The sequence below is a fragment of the Scomber japonicus genome, chromosome 11 (genome assembly GCF_027409825.1).
Source record: "Scomber japonicus isolate fScoJap1 chromosome 11, fScoJap1.pri, whole genome shotgun sequence".
Lineage (NCBI taxonomy): Eukaryota > Metazoa > Chordata > Actinopteri > Scombriformes > Scombridae > Scomber > Scomber japonicus.
Genome location: NC_070588.1, coordinates 407,436 through 422,899, shown reverse-complemented (window position 1 = coordinate 422,899; position 15,464 = coordinate 407,436). Strand labels below are relative to the sequence as shown.

The 15,464-nt window shown below is 44.5% G+C and overlaps 1 protein-coding gene across 1 annotated transcript in view; it reads left to right on the top strand.

The window, feature by feature from the left end:
- The first annotated feature begins 232 nt into the window (after positions 1 to 232).
- Positions 233 to 15,464, top strand: part of LOC128368282 (titin-like) — a 170,523-nt gene continuing 155,291 nt past the window's right edge. Inside the window, exons 1-24 of the mRNA XM_053329071.1 lie at positions 233 to 323; positions 469 to 672; positions 938 to 1,237; positions 1,365 to 1,441; positions 1,681 to 1,901; positions 2,666 to 2,942; positions 3,865 to 4,164; positions 5,148 to 5,340; positions 6,093 to 6,229; positions 7,322 to 7,579; positions 8,170 to 8,232; positions 8,309 to 8,567; positions 8,828 to 8,900; positions 9,016 to 9,231; positions 9,873 to 10,015; positions 10,178 to 10,323; positions 10,885 to 11,112; positions 11,251 to 11,492; positions 11,588 to 11,820; positions 11,915 to 12,079; positions 12,203 to 12,371; positions 12,676 to 14,369; positions 14,459 to 14,740; positions 15,137 to 15,403. Of these exons, the coding sequence (XP_053185046.1) occupies positions 233 to 323; positions 469 to 672; positions 938 to 1,237; positions 1,365 to 1,441; positions 1,681 to 1,901; positions 2,666 to 2,942; positions 3,865 to 4,164; positions 5,148 to 5,340; positions 6,093 to 6,229; positions 7,322 to 7,579; positions 8,170 to 8,232; positions 8,309 to 8,567; positions 8,828 to 8,900; positions 9,016 to 9,231; positions 9,873 to 10,015; positions 10,178 to 10,323; positions 10,885 to 11,112; positions 11,251 to 11,492; positions 11,588 to 11,820; positions 11,915 to 12,079; positions 12,203 to 12,371; positions 12,676 to 14,369; positions 14,459 to 14,740; positions 15,137 to 15,403 (6,238 nt within the window). The remainder of the gene's footprint in view (positions 324 to 468; positions 673 to 937; positions 1,238 to 1,364; positions 1,442 to 1,680; positions 1,902 to 2,665; positions 2,943 to 3,864; positions 4,165 to 5,147; positions 5,341 to 6,092; positions 6,230 to 7,321; positions 7,580 to 8,169; positions 8,233 to 8,308; positions 8,568 to 8,827; positions 8,901 to 9,015; positions 9,232 to 9,872; positions 10,016 to 10,177; positions 10,324 to 10,884; positions 11,113 to 11,250; positions 11,493 to 11,587; positions 11,821 to 11,914; positions 12,080 to 12,202; positions 12,372 to 12,675; positions 14,370 to 14,458; positions 14,741 to 15,136; positions 15,404 to 15,464) is intronic.

Below are 15,464 nucleotides of genomic sequence, written 5' to 3'. Positions count from 1 at the left end.
ACACACACAATGCCTCCTCCAGCATTTCATTTACACACTATAGAAACACTTGTTGAACCTTTTCCACAAAGGTTCCTGTGGCTGCCGGTTATCAGTCAGGACTACACCAGGCTCCGCTCCTTTAATCAGCTGATCTCAGTCTTCAGACAGCTGATTGGTGCACATGTGGCTCTCTGCATTACTCGTTAAACAAATGTGACTTCCTGTGTTTCTCTGCAGGGTGCCGACCAACATGTCAACACAGGCGCCAACATTCACACAGCCGCTGCAGAGCGTCGTAGCACTAGAGGGTAGTGCTGCGACGTTCGAGGCTCAAGTTAGTGGTAAGAAGCACGATGTCATCAATAAAAGATGAATATTAGTTTCTGCAGTCCGAGAATCACTTCATTTATTTCTGATTATTTTCTGTACGTTCAGCACAGTTTGAACACAGGTGGGTTAATCGGGTTCTGGTTCTGGTCTCTGCAGGTTCTCCAGTTCCTGAGGTGAGCTGGTTCCGTGATGGCCAGGTTCTTTCAGCCGCCGCTCTGCCCGGCGCTCAGATCTCGTTCAGCGATGGCCGCGCTGTTCTGACGATCCCCGCTGTGACCGCCGCACACAGCGGGCGCTTTTCAGTCAGAGCGACCAACGGCGCCGGACAGGCGACGAGCACCGCCGAGCTCCTCGTTACAGGTGAGACAGGTTCACATGCTAGCATCCGCTAATTAGCCCCCAACACAAAGTAGAGGTACGGCTGTTGGGAATCAGTTTTCCTGAAGATGGCGCTAAATCAAAAGTTCTTATAATTCATTGTGAACATGAACTTGGTTTCGTTCTGACAGACGTTCAGATTCGTCTCTCGTGTCTGAACGTTAAACATGAAGCTACTTAGCTTAGCATAAAGACTGAAGCAGCTGCAGTGCTAACAGTTTAACCCTGTGGTGACGTTTCTCTGCAGCGGAGACGGCGCCACCCAGCTTCCTGCAGAGACTACAGAGCTCCACAGTGAGGCAGGGCAGCCAGCTGAGGCTGGACGTCAGAGTCGCAGGAATCCCCACACCTGTGATCAAGTTCTTCAGAGAGGGAGCCGAGATCCAAAGCTCGGCCGACTTCAGGATCGTCCAGGAAGGAGACCTGCACAGTCTGCTGATCGCCGAGGCCTTCCCCGAGGATTCTGGGACATATTCTGTGACCGCGACCAACAGCAGCGGACGGGCCACGTCCACCGCCGAGCTGCTGGTTCAGGGTGAGGATCCGGGTTTGTTTAACAGCGCTGAGACGAGAAGATAAACCCTAAAACTAGCTTAGCACAAAGACTACAAGCTGAATGATTCATTTGTTTCGTATCAGCCGCTGAATGAAAGTGTGTGTTTCAGGTGAAGAAGCCGTTCCAGCAAAGAAAACCAAGACCGTGATTTCAAGCTCTCAGATTTCTCAGAGCCGTCAGACCAGAGTAGAAAAGGTACAAACACTCAGCTGTCACATGTTAAACTACATTTATTTAATCTCTTCTCTTCTTGTTTATCATCTAACAAATTTAATATGATCTCATTTAGTTTTAATCTCATATAATTTATTATAATTTCATTAAAAACATTTCATCTGATTGTATTAATCAGTTTAATCTAATTATTTTTTCTCATTGATTTGAATGAACCCTCGTCTGTAATCTATGGTGACATCATTGTGGTTGGTCCTCAGAGGATGGAGGCCAGTTTCCAGGCCTCCTCCATGATGGAGATGCATGTGGAGGGCGCCGAGCTGATGCACCAGCTGGCTCACAAAACTCCACCCAGAGTTCCTCCCAAACCAGCATCCAAGTCCCCGACTCAGTCCTCGCTGGTGGCCCGGGTGGCTGGAGGACGGCAGCAGTCGCCGTCACCTGTCAGACACGTGAAGGCGCCAACGCCGACGCCTGGCAGGTACGTCCACACAACTCTTACTTTAAGGACAACTTTCATTAGTTCATGATTAAAGTTTCCCAGTTGTCCATATAAAGAGGTTTTCATCTTTAATACACCTGAATCCTGCAGCTGTTCAACTTCATGTTAGTGAAACGTTCACTTAAAGGAAAAGTTCACAATTCTTCAAATCTGTCTGTAAACCAGCCGTCAGGTGTCTGTAATCATTCCTCCAGTTCATACTGAATATTAACAGATCTGCTTCAGATGTGCTTCCAATGCTCAGTGATGGAGGACTGTCTCACAGTGTTTCACTCATTAAAGTCTCTGATCAGCTTCTATTGAGCTTCATCAGTGTGAGTTAGTCATATCAGTGATATCTGACACATTTACAGTCTGTTTAGCATCATATCTCCTCTTAGTGTTTCCTGTTTCTCTGTGGTGGAAGTATAGTAACAAAAACACTTTGGTACTAAAAACACTGTAACGCTGAAACATAGAAGATGAAGATTTGACTCATTCAGACTCTGAAGCTTCATATTAGCTTCACATCTACTTTATAATCCATGTTTCCACAGAAGGGGGACTGTGGGTTTAGTCCTCCATCACTTCCTGTTAACATGAGGAAGGATCTAATGCTCAGTATGAACAGGAGGAATCATTACACACACACACACACACACACACACACACACACACACACACACACACACACACACACACACACACACACTGTGATGATGCTATCAGAGGCTGGCCAATAACTGCCCCCCCTCTCTCTCCAGGCCCGTCTCTCCTTCAAGACTCTCAGTCTCCCCCATCAGACCAGTGAAGTCCCCAATCACCGCACACAAGACGATGGTCACTTCTGCTGACGTCCCGCCGCCCTGGAAGCAGGGGGGCTACCTGGCCGAGGGCAGTTACACCAGCATGGCCGGCATGGCCAGCATGGCCGGCATGGCCAGTATGACCAGTATGACCAGTACGACCAGTATGACAGGCATGAGCAGCAGCTCCGTCACCCAGATGGCCGAGGAGCAGCATGTCACCACAGTGAAACAGGTGAGGAGGGGGCTTCATGGGGGACTATACTGCCCTCTGGTGGAGGGTTAGGGTTAGTATCTCACCACAGTCAAACAGGTGAGGAGGGGGCTTCATGGGGGACTGTACTGCCCTCTGGTGGAGGGTTAGGGTTAGTATCTCACCACAGTCAAACAGGTGAGGAGGGGGCTTCATGGGGGACTATACTGCCCTCTGGTGGAGGGTTAGGGTTAGTATCAGCAGTGAGTCCAGCTGCAGCTCCTCACACAGCATGAGGAGACGTTATATCTCTCTATAAAACACCAAACCGCTCAGATGGAGAATATTTCTGACTGATTCTGAAAATGTAATATAATAAGAATATATGTAAAGTAATAATATATAATAATATAATAAGAATATATGTAAAGTAATAATATATAATAATATAATGAGAATATATGTAAAGTAATAATATATATCCTGGGCGGCTTGGTAAGCTGCAGTTCCTCTGATGTCCACCAGGTGCTCCTCTCAGAGCTGGTCAGGAAACACAAACTGCTTCCTGATGAGTCTCATGAACTTCCAACATTTAAGTTATGTTGAGTCTGTTCTTGATGATAATTTGAGACTTCTCTGTTTGAATGTGATTTACCGACAATGAAGATGATGGAAGTGTTGCCATGGCGACTGCAGTCCTTCAATCAGCATCTTCTTTAACTTTAACTTTCTCTTCATTTTAGGTTCTTTGATCGTACAGATCATATTTAACTACCGTGGATCCGCGTCTTCTTTTCAATAACACTTAAACATAAAGTTTACTAGTGATGTCATCTCACCAGAGAACCAACACAAGAATATAAAGGTTTTATTTTTTAACACATTTTCTTCAACGAGTAAAGATATAAAGTTAAAGTCATTCTGGCATAAATAGAAATGCTGTGTTTCATACTGAGGTTTACAGACTCTCAGCTTCGTGTTCAGCATCGAGTCTCTTCATCAGCATCAGTTCATCTTTTCATTTGGTCGCCCAAACGTCCGAATCATCTGGAACAGCAGACGAGAGTTTGACCCCGAACACGTCGGACTGAAATATCATGTGACCAAAACTTCCACGTCAGCTGGACTCAAACAGCCGCGCTCTCTGAAACACTCGATGACTTTATCAGATGAAGAAGAAGACGAGTCCACGAGAGTCTCGATCAGACTGAAACCTTCAGACATCACAGCGTCGCTTCTCTGTGATGAAGACGTTTCTACGGATGTTAGTCAGACTGAGTGTTTCTGTGGTTTTAACCAACGTGTCCTCCCAGCTGACTGGAGACATCCGCTCTCTCTCAGTTTAGTTGTTTCTTCACTGCAGCACGTTTCCTTCTTCATGGGTCAGGGCTCTTTCTTCACTTTGAGCTGTTTTATGTGGAGCATGTCAGAAGAGTCGAGCATGTTTTTATTCCTGTTCAGTTTGAGTATGTTTACACGCACTCCAGTTTCCTGTTGAGAACTTTATCCTGTCCAGGTTTTAAGATTTTCTGTCTCTAAAGAACAGGATGAGACTATTTCATGTTTCAGTAATCAGGAACAAAGCTGCCAGTAACAGCGACTCGGAGCACGTGGACACATACTCACTCAGTTTGGTTGTTTTACAAAGGCGGGCGGCTGTCGGGCTGATTCATCTTTATTAAAAATTAATTTACATTTATTCTTTCCCCCTATTTTACTAGTTTGTTTCGTTAGATGACTTTAAATGAATCCAGTAAGCTCTCAGTCAGATCATTAAAATAATACTTCATCAAAGGTTCAGTCGGCAGAGTTTATTGGAACAGACTAATAAATATTAGTAAGTCTGTTTTTAATTAGTGTTTAATCACATTTAAATAAGAAGAGTTGTTTTCTTCTTAACTTAGAATGAGTCTTTATATCTAGAGGGAGAAACCATAAAACCAGCAGATAAATCTTCTCAGTGCCGATGAAAGGGAAACTAATGATGATCATAATATGTAGAGCATCTTTCTTGACAAGGTTTGAAGGTTTTAGTTAAATCAGTAACAGAAATAACACAACCTTAGTAAAAGGAAAAGCATCAACAGTTGACCAAGCACATTAACTATTCCCTTTAAAAGTCTTTAATGGGGCCAAACAGGATGAATGTAATCATGATTGATCCGAGCCTTTCCCCCGTGCACCCGCCCGCCTCTGTCACCTTGCCATGGATGTCTGAGATCTATGTGCTGCTGATTGTGTCTCCAGGCTGAGGGAGGGAAAAGAGCCGGGGCGGTGGCCAAGGTGGTGGCCGCCGTAGACCTGGCTCGCGTCCGTCAGCCCGTGCATGTGGAGGGCGGTCGAGCTGAAGAGGAAGCGGAGGCCGTAGAGGCGGCGATGAGGCAACAGGCCGAACAACAGTATCAAGAGAGCTGGACGACAGCCGGAGCGCAGGCTGGACAAATGCTTACTACTGCTCAGGAGTTCACAGCTGAACACACCATGCTGCTGCCTCAGGTCAGAGAGGCTCCGAGCACAGAGAGACCGACTCTGGATCAAGAGATTTGACCAAATCATCAGCTGCACCCAGTCTGATGCTCAGTCTGATACTCAGTCTGATACTCAGTCTGACGCTCAGCCTGATACTCAGTCTGATATTCAGTCTGATACTCAGTCTGATACTCAGCCTGATACTCAGTCTGATATTCAGTCTGATACTCAGCCTGATACTCAGTCTGATACTCAGTCTGATATTCAGCCTGATACTCAGTCTGATATTCAGTCTGATACTCAGTCTGATACTCAGTCTGATACTCAGTCTGATACTCAGTCTGATACTCAGTCTGATACTCAGTCTGATACTCAGTCTGAATCTGAATTAACTACACTGGCTGTCAGTTGTCCACAGATAGATAATAACTCTCTCAGGTGTCCATGCAGACCTGATCTAGACACACAGGGACTATGTAGAGATGATGATGACGTCCACGTAGAGATTATAGAGAATTACTGCAAAATAAAATGAAGGAATGAATTTTCTTGAAAAGGGTTAGTATAAGTATAAGTATAATTATTTGCCAGTGATTAAATGGATGTAGTATTTCCTCTTGCAGGACAAACAGGACAAATCTCTTGATAACCACGAAGTCATTTCAACATTTATAGAATAAAAATAAACATTATTCATCTTTGAATCTTTCTGAGGTTGTAACGCTGCACTCTGTTGGTTACTCCAGATTCAGAGAACGACAGAAATCTCCTCCCATGTGGACACTGGTCTCGCTCCGTCCCCAGTTCCACATTTCACAGTTTCAAAAGTTTCGGTCCCAAAACGCGATTCTAGCTACGAGGTAAGAGGCAAGACCAGGCAAGCAGTGCTAATAACTTCCACAGAGACAGGAAGTACTGAAAATAGAGACCTAACTTTAACCAGTTGGTCAATCTATGGCTGAACTAAGCCCCACCCACTGTAGTTCAGTCTGTCTCTGTCACCATGACAACCCAGAAGGATCCTAACGTGCAGTTTATGGCTAGGCGCTAACAGACTGAAGCTAACGTGAAAATCATCCAGCTGATGATTTATACAGAAAATATAGAAACAGCTAAAATTATTATAGCTAACGTTACAGTCCGTCAATCCACCTGCCAAGTCAGTTTGGCAGTTGTAACTTTATCCCAAGTTTGACCGGACTGTAAACTTCCCAAAATACGATAAAGATTAGGACAGCACTGGGGATGTAAGCTAATGATATGCTAACTCTTAGCATTGGGGATGTAAGCTAATGATATGCTAACTCTTAGCACTGGGGAGGTAAGCTAATGATATGCTAACTCTTAGCACTGGGGACGTAAGCTAATGATATGCTAACTCTTAGCATTGGGGAGGTAAGCTAATGATATGCTAACTCTTAGCATTGGGGACGTAAGCTAATGATATGCTAACTCTTAGCACTGGGCAGACATGCAAATGTTAGCAGCTTACGTCAAACAAAAAGTTTCAACCATTCTTCAAACTTTTGCTCTTAATGTGTTTTAGATTTTCTAAAACTTTAAAAAAACACTTAGCTGCTGCTTAGCTGTAGTTTTCCGTTAGCAACATGCTAAGCTACGACTGGTCAGATAATGTGTGGGTGGAGTTTAGCGTCAGTTGGTTAGTACTGCTTGCCTGAGATGCAGATTTGTTGTGAATTGTAGTGTAGAAGTGATAAAATAATATGAAATAACAAAATGAATCTACTTTAACCGTGTCTTCTTTCCACTCCCATAATAAACATATTTAATCCCAAACTATTTATTAATCCTGCTATATTTAAAATTCCCCTTAATTCCCCCTTTCGTAGCTTTAATAAAACTAACGTAGACTCCTCGCTGTGCTGTGCTTTAACATCAAACCAACATATTTTCTTCATGATGGTGTGGTTCCTCCTCTTTGGGCCGGTCAGGTTTCCATCGCCGGCTCGGCTATCGCCAACCTGCAGCGAGAGCTTTCCTCGTCCTCCGCCGCCGCTCGAAAGATCATCAAGACGGTCAAGTCTCCGAGTCCGTCTCGTGCAGCGACGGAGACCAGAGTGATGGAGTCCGTCCCTCCGCCGTTCAAAGACTCGGCTGAGAGATATCAGAGCCATTATGGCGCTGAGTTACAGACGGGGGTGTTGTACTCGGGGGGGACGCAGACAGTGTATGAGGACTGGGAAGCCCAGGTTTGTAACTGAGTCGAGCGGGCTGGATCTGAACAGCTCAAGAAAACCTGATGAGTGTTTGCTGCGACCAAAGAGAGCGTCGACCTGCTCACTTTGGTCCACGGCAGCTTTTGGTTAGAATCATGAAATTTGCTTTAGATACTGATGAGAGGACATTTCCCAAAGTGTTTAATGATTCATGTTGAAGCTTTTTATTTTAAAGGAAAAGTTCGTAGCTTCACATAAAGTTTGTTAAAGCTGAACGTAGGACAACCTTTTATCCTCAGCACTCAGACTCATGAATATGTTGTGTTGATATATTTTGGGGTCTAATTTTGTTCAATCCTACATTTTTAAAAGTCTGGTTTTCTTGATTTCTGTGAAAATCCAGGATTAAATTTGCCTCTAATAAAACCTTTAATGTGTTCATCCGGGCTTCATTCTCACCTCTTGAGTCCATCCAGCCTCCGCTCCATCTTTCTGTGCTGTCATCTTTTCTAAAGCCGTGTCCTGTCCAGTGTCTGTCTGCTACATCCTGCTCTCGTCTTCATGTATTTTAGAGATTGTTATCTTAGTCTTTGTTAAACTGCGTTGTGTTAACTGTGCTACAGGTGGTGGAGGCAGCAGCTGTACCTGCAGCCGGTGAAGGTGTAGTCCCACCAACACTGATTGCTGTGAGTAACTAAGACTTTAAAACTTTATATTTATGTCTTGTTGGGACATTTCCTGAAGGTGTGTTTTGGTCTGCAGGGCTTAAAAAACACAAATGTGACTGAGGGAGAGTCGGTGACCCTGGAGTGCCAGATCAGCGGTCACCCCGCCCCCGTCATCATGTGGTTCAGAGAGGACTACAAGATTGAGAGCTCCATCGATTTCCAGATTAGCTACGAGGACGGATACGTGCGTCTGGTGATCCGCGAGGCGTTTGCTGAGGACAGCGGACGCTTCACCTGCACCGCCACTAACGAGGCGGGAACCGTCAGCACCTCCTGCTACCTGCTCGTCCAGGGTCAGTAAAACACCAGAATGTGGGAAAACATCGACTGGTCTTTAAAATTAGGCTCTACTTACATTTTCCTGGAGCCACATGTCAGTTTTCTTGTTGTTGTTCTTTCTGCTGAGCTCTGTGTGACAAATATAACATGATCATATTTCTTTTGAAGATTAAAGTTTAAAATAGTTTTCCAATGAACCAAAACTGTGAGTAAACCCATAAACTGTCCCACATGGTGTCTTCTCATTGACTCTGACTCTGACTCTGTCCTGCAGTGTCTGAGGACATCGAGAGCAGAGAGGAGATCGCTGTCGTCACCGAACATGTTGTAACTGCTCAAGAGAAACTGTGAGTAGATCAAAGCTTCCTGTAAAGTTTGGATGATGAATTCAAAACTGCTGTAAATGTAACTTTACAAAAGATTCAGTGGCTGTGACTTAAAGATATCGTGTTATCTTTTCAGAGTAACTGAAGAAACCAAAGAAGAAACCATAACCCAGGTGAGCGTGAGTGAGTCAGAGGCCGCTGCCGCTGCCGCCGCTCCCTTCTTTATCAGGAAACCCAGCATTCAGAGGCTGGTGGAAGGAGGAAGTGTCATCTTTGAATGTCAAGTGGGAGGAAGTCCCAAACCACACATCATCTGGAAGAAGAGCGGCGTACCGCTCACCACCGGATACAGGTACATACTTTCATTATTGATCCGTCTTTCAATTGTTCTTCATCAGTCACTCCATGTTTTATTTATAAAATCAGCTCAGACAATCCTATTTGGTCCAAAGTCCAAAGATACTAATTAATGACAGAGAGGAAGCCACAACCAGCAAATCTTTGCTTTTTTGCTTTTAAACGATCATTAAATTAGGAGCTGTCAAGCTCTGCGTCAGTCAACTAATTGTCTACTTGGTTTTTCATGATATAGGCAATACACTTTTCATTTGATTGATTAAATTGATCCACAAAATAGACGAAACTTTACATCCACACTGCTCCTGGTCTGGTTCAGTCTGGATGTTAGTAGAGACCTGTCAGTCAAAATCGGTCGGACTGAATTTGGAGGAAATACGTCTAAAGTGATGAACCAGACATCTTCTGTATTTCCAGTGAGTGGAAGCTAGCACACATAGGATCAGGTTTGAATGTTCGACTCAGTGTAAACATCATATAGCTTCAATGAACTGCTAGAACAAGCCGTGGTCTGGGTAGAGCTGGCTCAGAGACGGGGTACATGTAAATGGAAATTAAATGTATGGATGGACTTTTTCTTTGCTGTGGTCGGTCAGCTTTAATGTGAACTTCCTGTCTCCTCTCACTGTCCATTAGATATAAAGTTGCCTACAACAAAGAGACAGGAGAGTGCAGATTGGAGATCTCCATGACCTTTGCCGATGACGCCGGAGAATACTCCGTCTTTGCCAAGAACCAGCTTGGAGAGGTGTCAGCCTCTGCAAGTCTGATGGAAGAAGGTACAGTAGAAAGCACAGGAAACAGTTAAGATGCAGTAGGACAGAGGAACCAAGAGGAACAGTTCTGTATACAAAGAGTTTAATAGAGTTTACAAAGATGCAGTAAAACAATCTGGTGTCACATTAAGCTCATAGATCTGTACTTGCTTGTTTCACCAACAGAGGAATACGAACTTTACATGAAGAAACTGGAAGCGGCCTCAATGACTGAAGTGACCACCATGGTGCAGGAGCCCCAGGTGGGAGACGTTCCCCCCATCGTTGTTACAACAATGGAGCAGATGACCACCACCATTATATCTGGACAGGTAGGAGCATCATTCGTTACGATGATGATGATGATGATGATGGATGACGTATGGGAATGTATATGTGTTAAACCCATGGCCAGATTTACCCACTGGAGGAACAGGAACAGAACAGTTAGCACAATCTAAAGTAAAAATATTCAAATGTTTTATTTTTGACACTGAACCCATTCACAAGACAAGGTATCAAATGTAGGTGTGATCACAGGACCTCTTCTGATTTTAGGTGATATTGTAATTTAGAGCTCCCAAACAAATGCTAACCCAAACGACACACTTTGTAATCCTGAGTTTTTGGAGCAGTTTTCCACTTTGCCTGAGAGACAATAAAGCTCTGCTGGATCCTTTATGATGCTCCAATAGAGCAAAGGCCACCCTATTAAGTAGTAAGAAATGGACTCAAGTCATGAAGTTTGAACATTAGGAATATCCCCTTCCTTTCTCTAATGCCCGGTTTGCTTGGCGATTGATAATAATCGAGCAATTATCAGTTCATCAAAATGAAATGAAGGTGATGAAATTTTGGAGCTAATTCTAATTTGCGTCTTGTCTCATCTGCAGGAATTCCATCTTTCTGCCATTGAGCAGAGGATCATGCAGGAGATCGAGCTCCGCATCATGATGATAACCTACAGAGAGATAGTGAGTGAGGACGGAGAACTGATAGTGACTGCTGCCCCCACTGAGGCCATGCAGCCCGCCTTTGACACTCCTGTCAAAAACTACAGGATCATGGAGGGAATGGGTGTCACTTTCCACTGCAAGGTGGCTGGCATGCCACTCCCCAAGGTACTGAATTATTTAATATAAATTGTTTTATTTGTTAAACTGAGATAGAAAGCTCAACTAAAACTTGTAAAACAGTAGTAGCATGATATCATATCTGGATCCAGAGTGGTCTCACAGTAACATTTTGTCTTCTCTCAGATTGCTTGGTTCAAAGATGGCCAGCGTATCAGGGCCAGTGATCATTACCAGATGGAGGTTCTTCAGGATGGACGAGCCAGCCTTCGCCTTAGCGTGGTTCAGCCAGAGGATGAAGGTGTCTATACAGCCTTTGCTGCCAACATGAAGGGAAATGCAGTCAGCTCTGGAAAGCTGTATGTGGAGTCTTCTGAAGCTGGAGCACCTCAGAGATACACACCACAGCCAGCAATGCAGAGGATCAGGTAAGGTTTCATAGACTCAGACTCATAGACTCAAGGACTGAGAAATAGAAATAATGGTAAACACCTGGGTGTTGATGACTTCTCTTCCTCCTCAGGTCCACATCTCCTCGTTCTCTGAGCCGTTCTCCTGGACGTTCTTCCAGCCGTTCTCCTGGACGTTCTCCTGCCCGCCGACTGGATGAGACAGACGAAGCTCAGCTGGAAAGACTCTACAAACCCGTGTTTGTCATGAAGCCTTCCTCATGTAAATGCTCTGAGGGGCAAACTGCCAGGTTCGATCTGAAGGTCGTTGGCAGACCGATGCCCGACACATACTGGTTCCACAATGGTGAGTAAAAATAATATTAAATCTGTATGAAGGAGTTTACTGAATATGATTAGTCTCAAAATAACCATTCTCTTCTCTCTTCTCCCTTCTTCAGGACAACAAGTGGTTAGTGACTATACCCACAAGATAGTGGTTAAAGAGGATGGTACTCAGTCCTTGATTATTGTCCCAGCCATGCCACACGACTCAGGAGAGTGGACAGTCGTGGCTCAGAACAGAGCCGGACGGTCGACCATCTCCATCACTCTCACAGTTGATGGTAAGACTGCAGCTCATCTATTATATTATTATTATACTCTATGAACACTGTTTGATCCGTTTAGGAGTGGACACCTGTGGACACTTGATGGCTTTAAGGTTTCTTGGCTTTTTTTTCTTCCAGCTAAGGAAACCTTGGTGCGTCCCCAGTTCATTGAGAAGCTGAGGAACATCAGCGTGAAGCAGGGAACTCTGGTTGAACTGGCTGTCAAAGCCATCGGAAACCCGCTGCCAGATATCGTCTGGCTGAAAAACAGCGACATTATCAGCCCACACAAGCACCCACACATCAAGTATGTTTGAATTAACTGTAGTAAGAGCATTCATATATTGGCAACCATAACAGTTATTGTGTATTAATTAATAGTACAGAAGTACATTACACGTAAATTACTTTCTACTGATTTGGTCTAATGGAGTTTTATTTATGCTTATATTTATTTGTGCTTTCTAATATTTATTTGATCTTTAATGCTATTATTAATCTATTGTTATTCAAGTTTATATTAATATGAAGAAGAAAAACTACAAGAAGATATTGTATATGTACAAAAAATGAAAAATCCAATATTTAAGTTTTTTTAATACACTTTTCAGGATTGAAGGAACTAGAGGAGAAGCCAAATTCCAGATTCCCTCAACAGCCGGCACAGACAGCGCCTGGTACACGGCTACAGCCATTAACAAGGCTGGCAGAGACACCACCCGCTGCAGAGTCAATATTGAGGTGGACTATGTCGAGCCTGAACCGGAGAGGAAGCTCATTATTCCCAAAGGAACCTACAAAGCCAAAGACATCGCCCCCCCAGAAGTGGAACCCCTTCATCTCCGTTATGGTCAGGAGCAGTGGGAGGAAGGAGACCTTTACGACAAAGAAAAGCAACAGAAACCACAGTTCAAGAAAAAGCTGACCTCTGTCCGAATGAAGCGTGTCGGTCCGGCTCACTTTGAGTGCAGACTGACCCCAATCGGTGACCCCACTATGGTGGTGGAGTGGCTGCATGACGGCAAACCTCTGGCAGCTGCTAACAGGTTGCGCATGGTCAATGAATTCGGCTACTGCAGCCTCGACTACGATGCTGCTTACGCTAGAGACAGCGGTGTCATCACCTGCAGAGCTACTAACAACTTTGGAGTGGACCAGACCTCAGCAACCCTGGTCGTCAAGGATGAGAAGGGTCTTGTTGAGGAATCTCAACTTCCTGAAGGCAGGAAGGGAGCACACAGAATTGAAGAAATTGAGCGCATGGCACATGAGGGCGGACCCTATGGTGTCACTGCTGAGGAGGAGACTGAGAAAATGAAACCTGAGATTGTCCTTGTACCTGAACCAACCAGTGTTATGGAAGGTGAAACAGCCCGATTCCGCTGCAGAGTGACCGGTTATCCATCACCCAAGGTTAACTGGTCCATCAACGGTCAACTTATCCGCAAAAGCAAGAGATACAGACTTCGGTATGATGGTATTTACTACCTGGAGATTGTTGACGTCAAGTCCTATGATTCAGGAGAGGTCAAGGTTGTTGCAGACAACAACCTGGGCACAGCCGAGCACACTGTGAAGCTGGAGATTACGCAGAAAGAAGACTTCAGGACTCATCTTCGTAAGGCCCCTGAGGCAAAGGCACCTGAGGCCGTACCTGAAACTGGAAGAACACCATTTGAGGTGGTGAAGGTTGAGAAACCTGCAGACGACGCTCAACTGAAAGAAGTGGTCAAGCTGAAGAAGGTCCATAGAATCGTCCATGAAAAATCCACGGAGGAGTCGGAGGAGCTGAGGAGTAAGTTCAAACGCAGGACAGAGGAGGGCTATTACGAGTCCATCACTGCAGTGGAGCTCAAGGCACGCAAGAAGGATGAGTCCTACGAAGATCTGCTGAAGAAGACGAAGGACGAACTGCTTCACCGCGCTAAGGAAAAGGAGGAGGCTGAGAAGAGGAAGGAGGCGGAGAGCCAACTTACTGCTACACCACTCAAACCAGAGAGGGTTAAGCTTTCAGCCAGCATGGAGGCTCCTAAGATCATGGAGCGTATTACCAGCCAGACAGTCGCACAGGGTGACGAAGTAAAGTTCAGAGTCCGAGTTGTCGGCAGACCTGATCCTGAGTGCCAGTGGTTCAAGAACGGCGTTCAGCTGGAGAAGTCTGAGCGTGTTTATTGGTTCTGGCCTGAAGATCATGTGTGTGAGCTGGTGATCAGAGATGTCAGAGCAGAGGATTCTGCTAGCATCATGGTTAAAGCCGTGAACAAAGCCGGAGAGACTTCCAGCCATGCTTTCCTGCTGGTGCAAGGTAACACAACTGCATTTTACTAAAATATATAATGCATGTGCATTTGAATTGTGCATTTTCTGACAGAAGTTCTGCTTTGATTTTTGCAGCAAAGCAAGTCATCAGCTTCACAGAGAAACTGGTGGACATCAGCGCCAAGGAGAAGGACACCATGGCTACCTTTGAGTGTGAAACCAACGAGCCTTTCGTCAAAGTCAAATGGATGAAGAATAACGTGGAGATCTCCTCTGGAGACAAATACAGGATGCACTCTGACAGGAAGGTTCACTTCCTGTCTGTGCTGGCGATTGGAATGAAGGATGATGCAGAATACACCTGCCAGGTTATAGATGATGATCTGATCAAGACAACTGCCAAGCTTAATGTTGAAGGTGGGTTGGACGCAAAGTTGAGGTTACCTCATAGATTCCCTCATAGATGTTTCAGGAAGCTTCCACATTGATTCTGGTGTTTTATAAAATCAGAAACAAAGTCTGACTGTAGACACAGGTCAATTAAAACCTGAAAAAAGTACATCATGTTTTAATCAACAGAGAGCGACACACTGGTGGTCTATACCACCGTCCTGTATGTTTGTCATACCCTAACTCTAACCCTCATTTACACATCACTTTTCAAGTTTTTATAAAATTATAATCATTAAAGAAATATAACATTAAATTGTTAGATGCAGCGGTCAAGGTGACTTGTTGTTCCCAGAGGCCTCAGTAATCAATGTTTATGTATTTATATTATATATTTATATTATTATGTATATGTATCAACAGGAGAGCCATTGTCGATTGAGAAGCAGCTGGAAAGCACCGAGGTGCCAGAGACGTATTCAGCAGAGTTTGAGTGTGTCGTGTCTCGTGAGGACAGTGAGGGCAGCTGGTTCTTTGGTGAGAAGCGTCTCACTGCAGGTAGTAAATACGTCATTGCCTCCCGCCGTGGACGACACAACCTGTCTGTCAAGGACGTGAAGAAGGAAGACCAAGGAAAATATACATTCAAAGTGGGCGAGCTCAAGACAAGTGCTTCATTGAAGATGAAATGTGAGTTATAGAAAAAAAATATATTATTTTCAAGATGCAGAATAATATAAAGACCATTTTT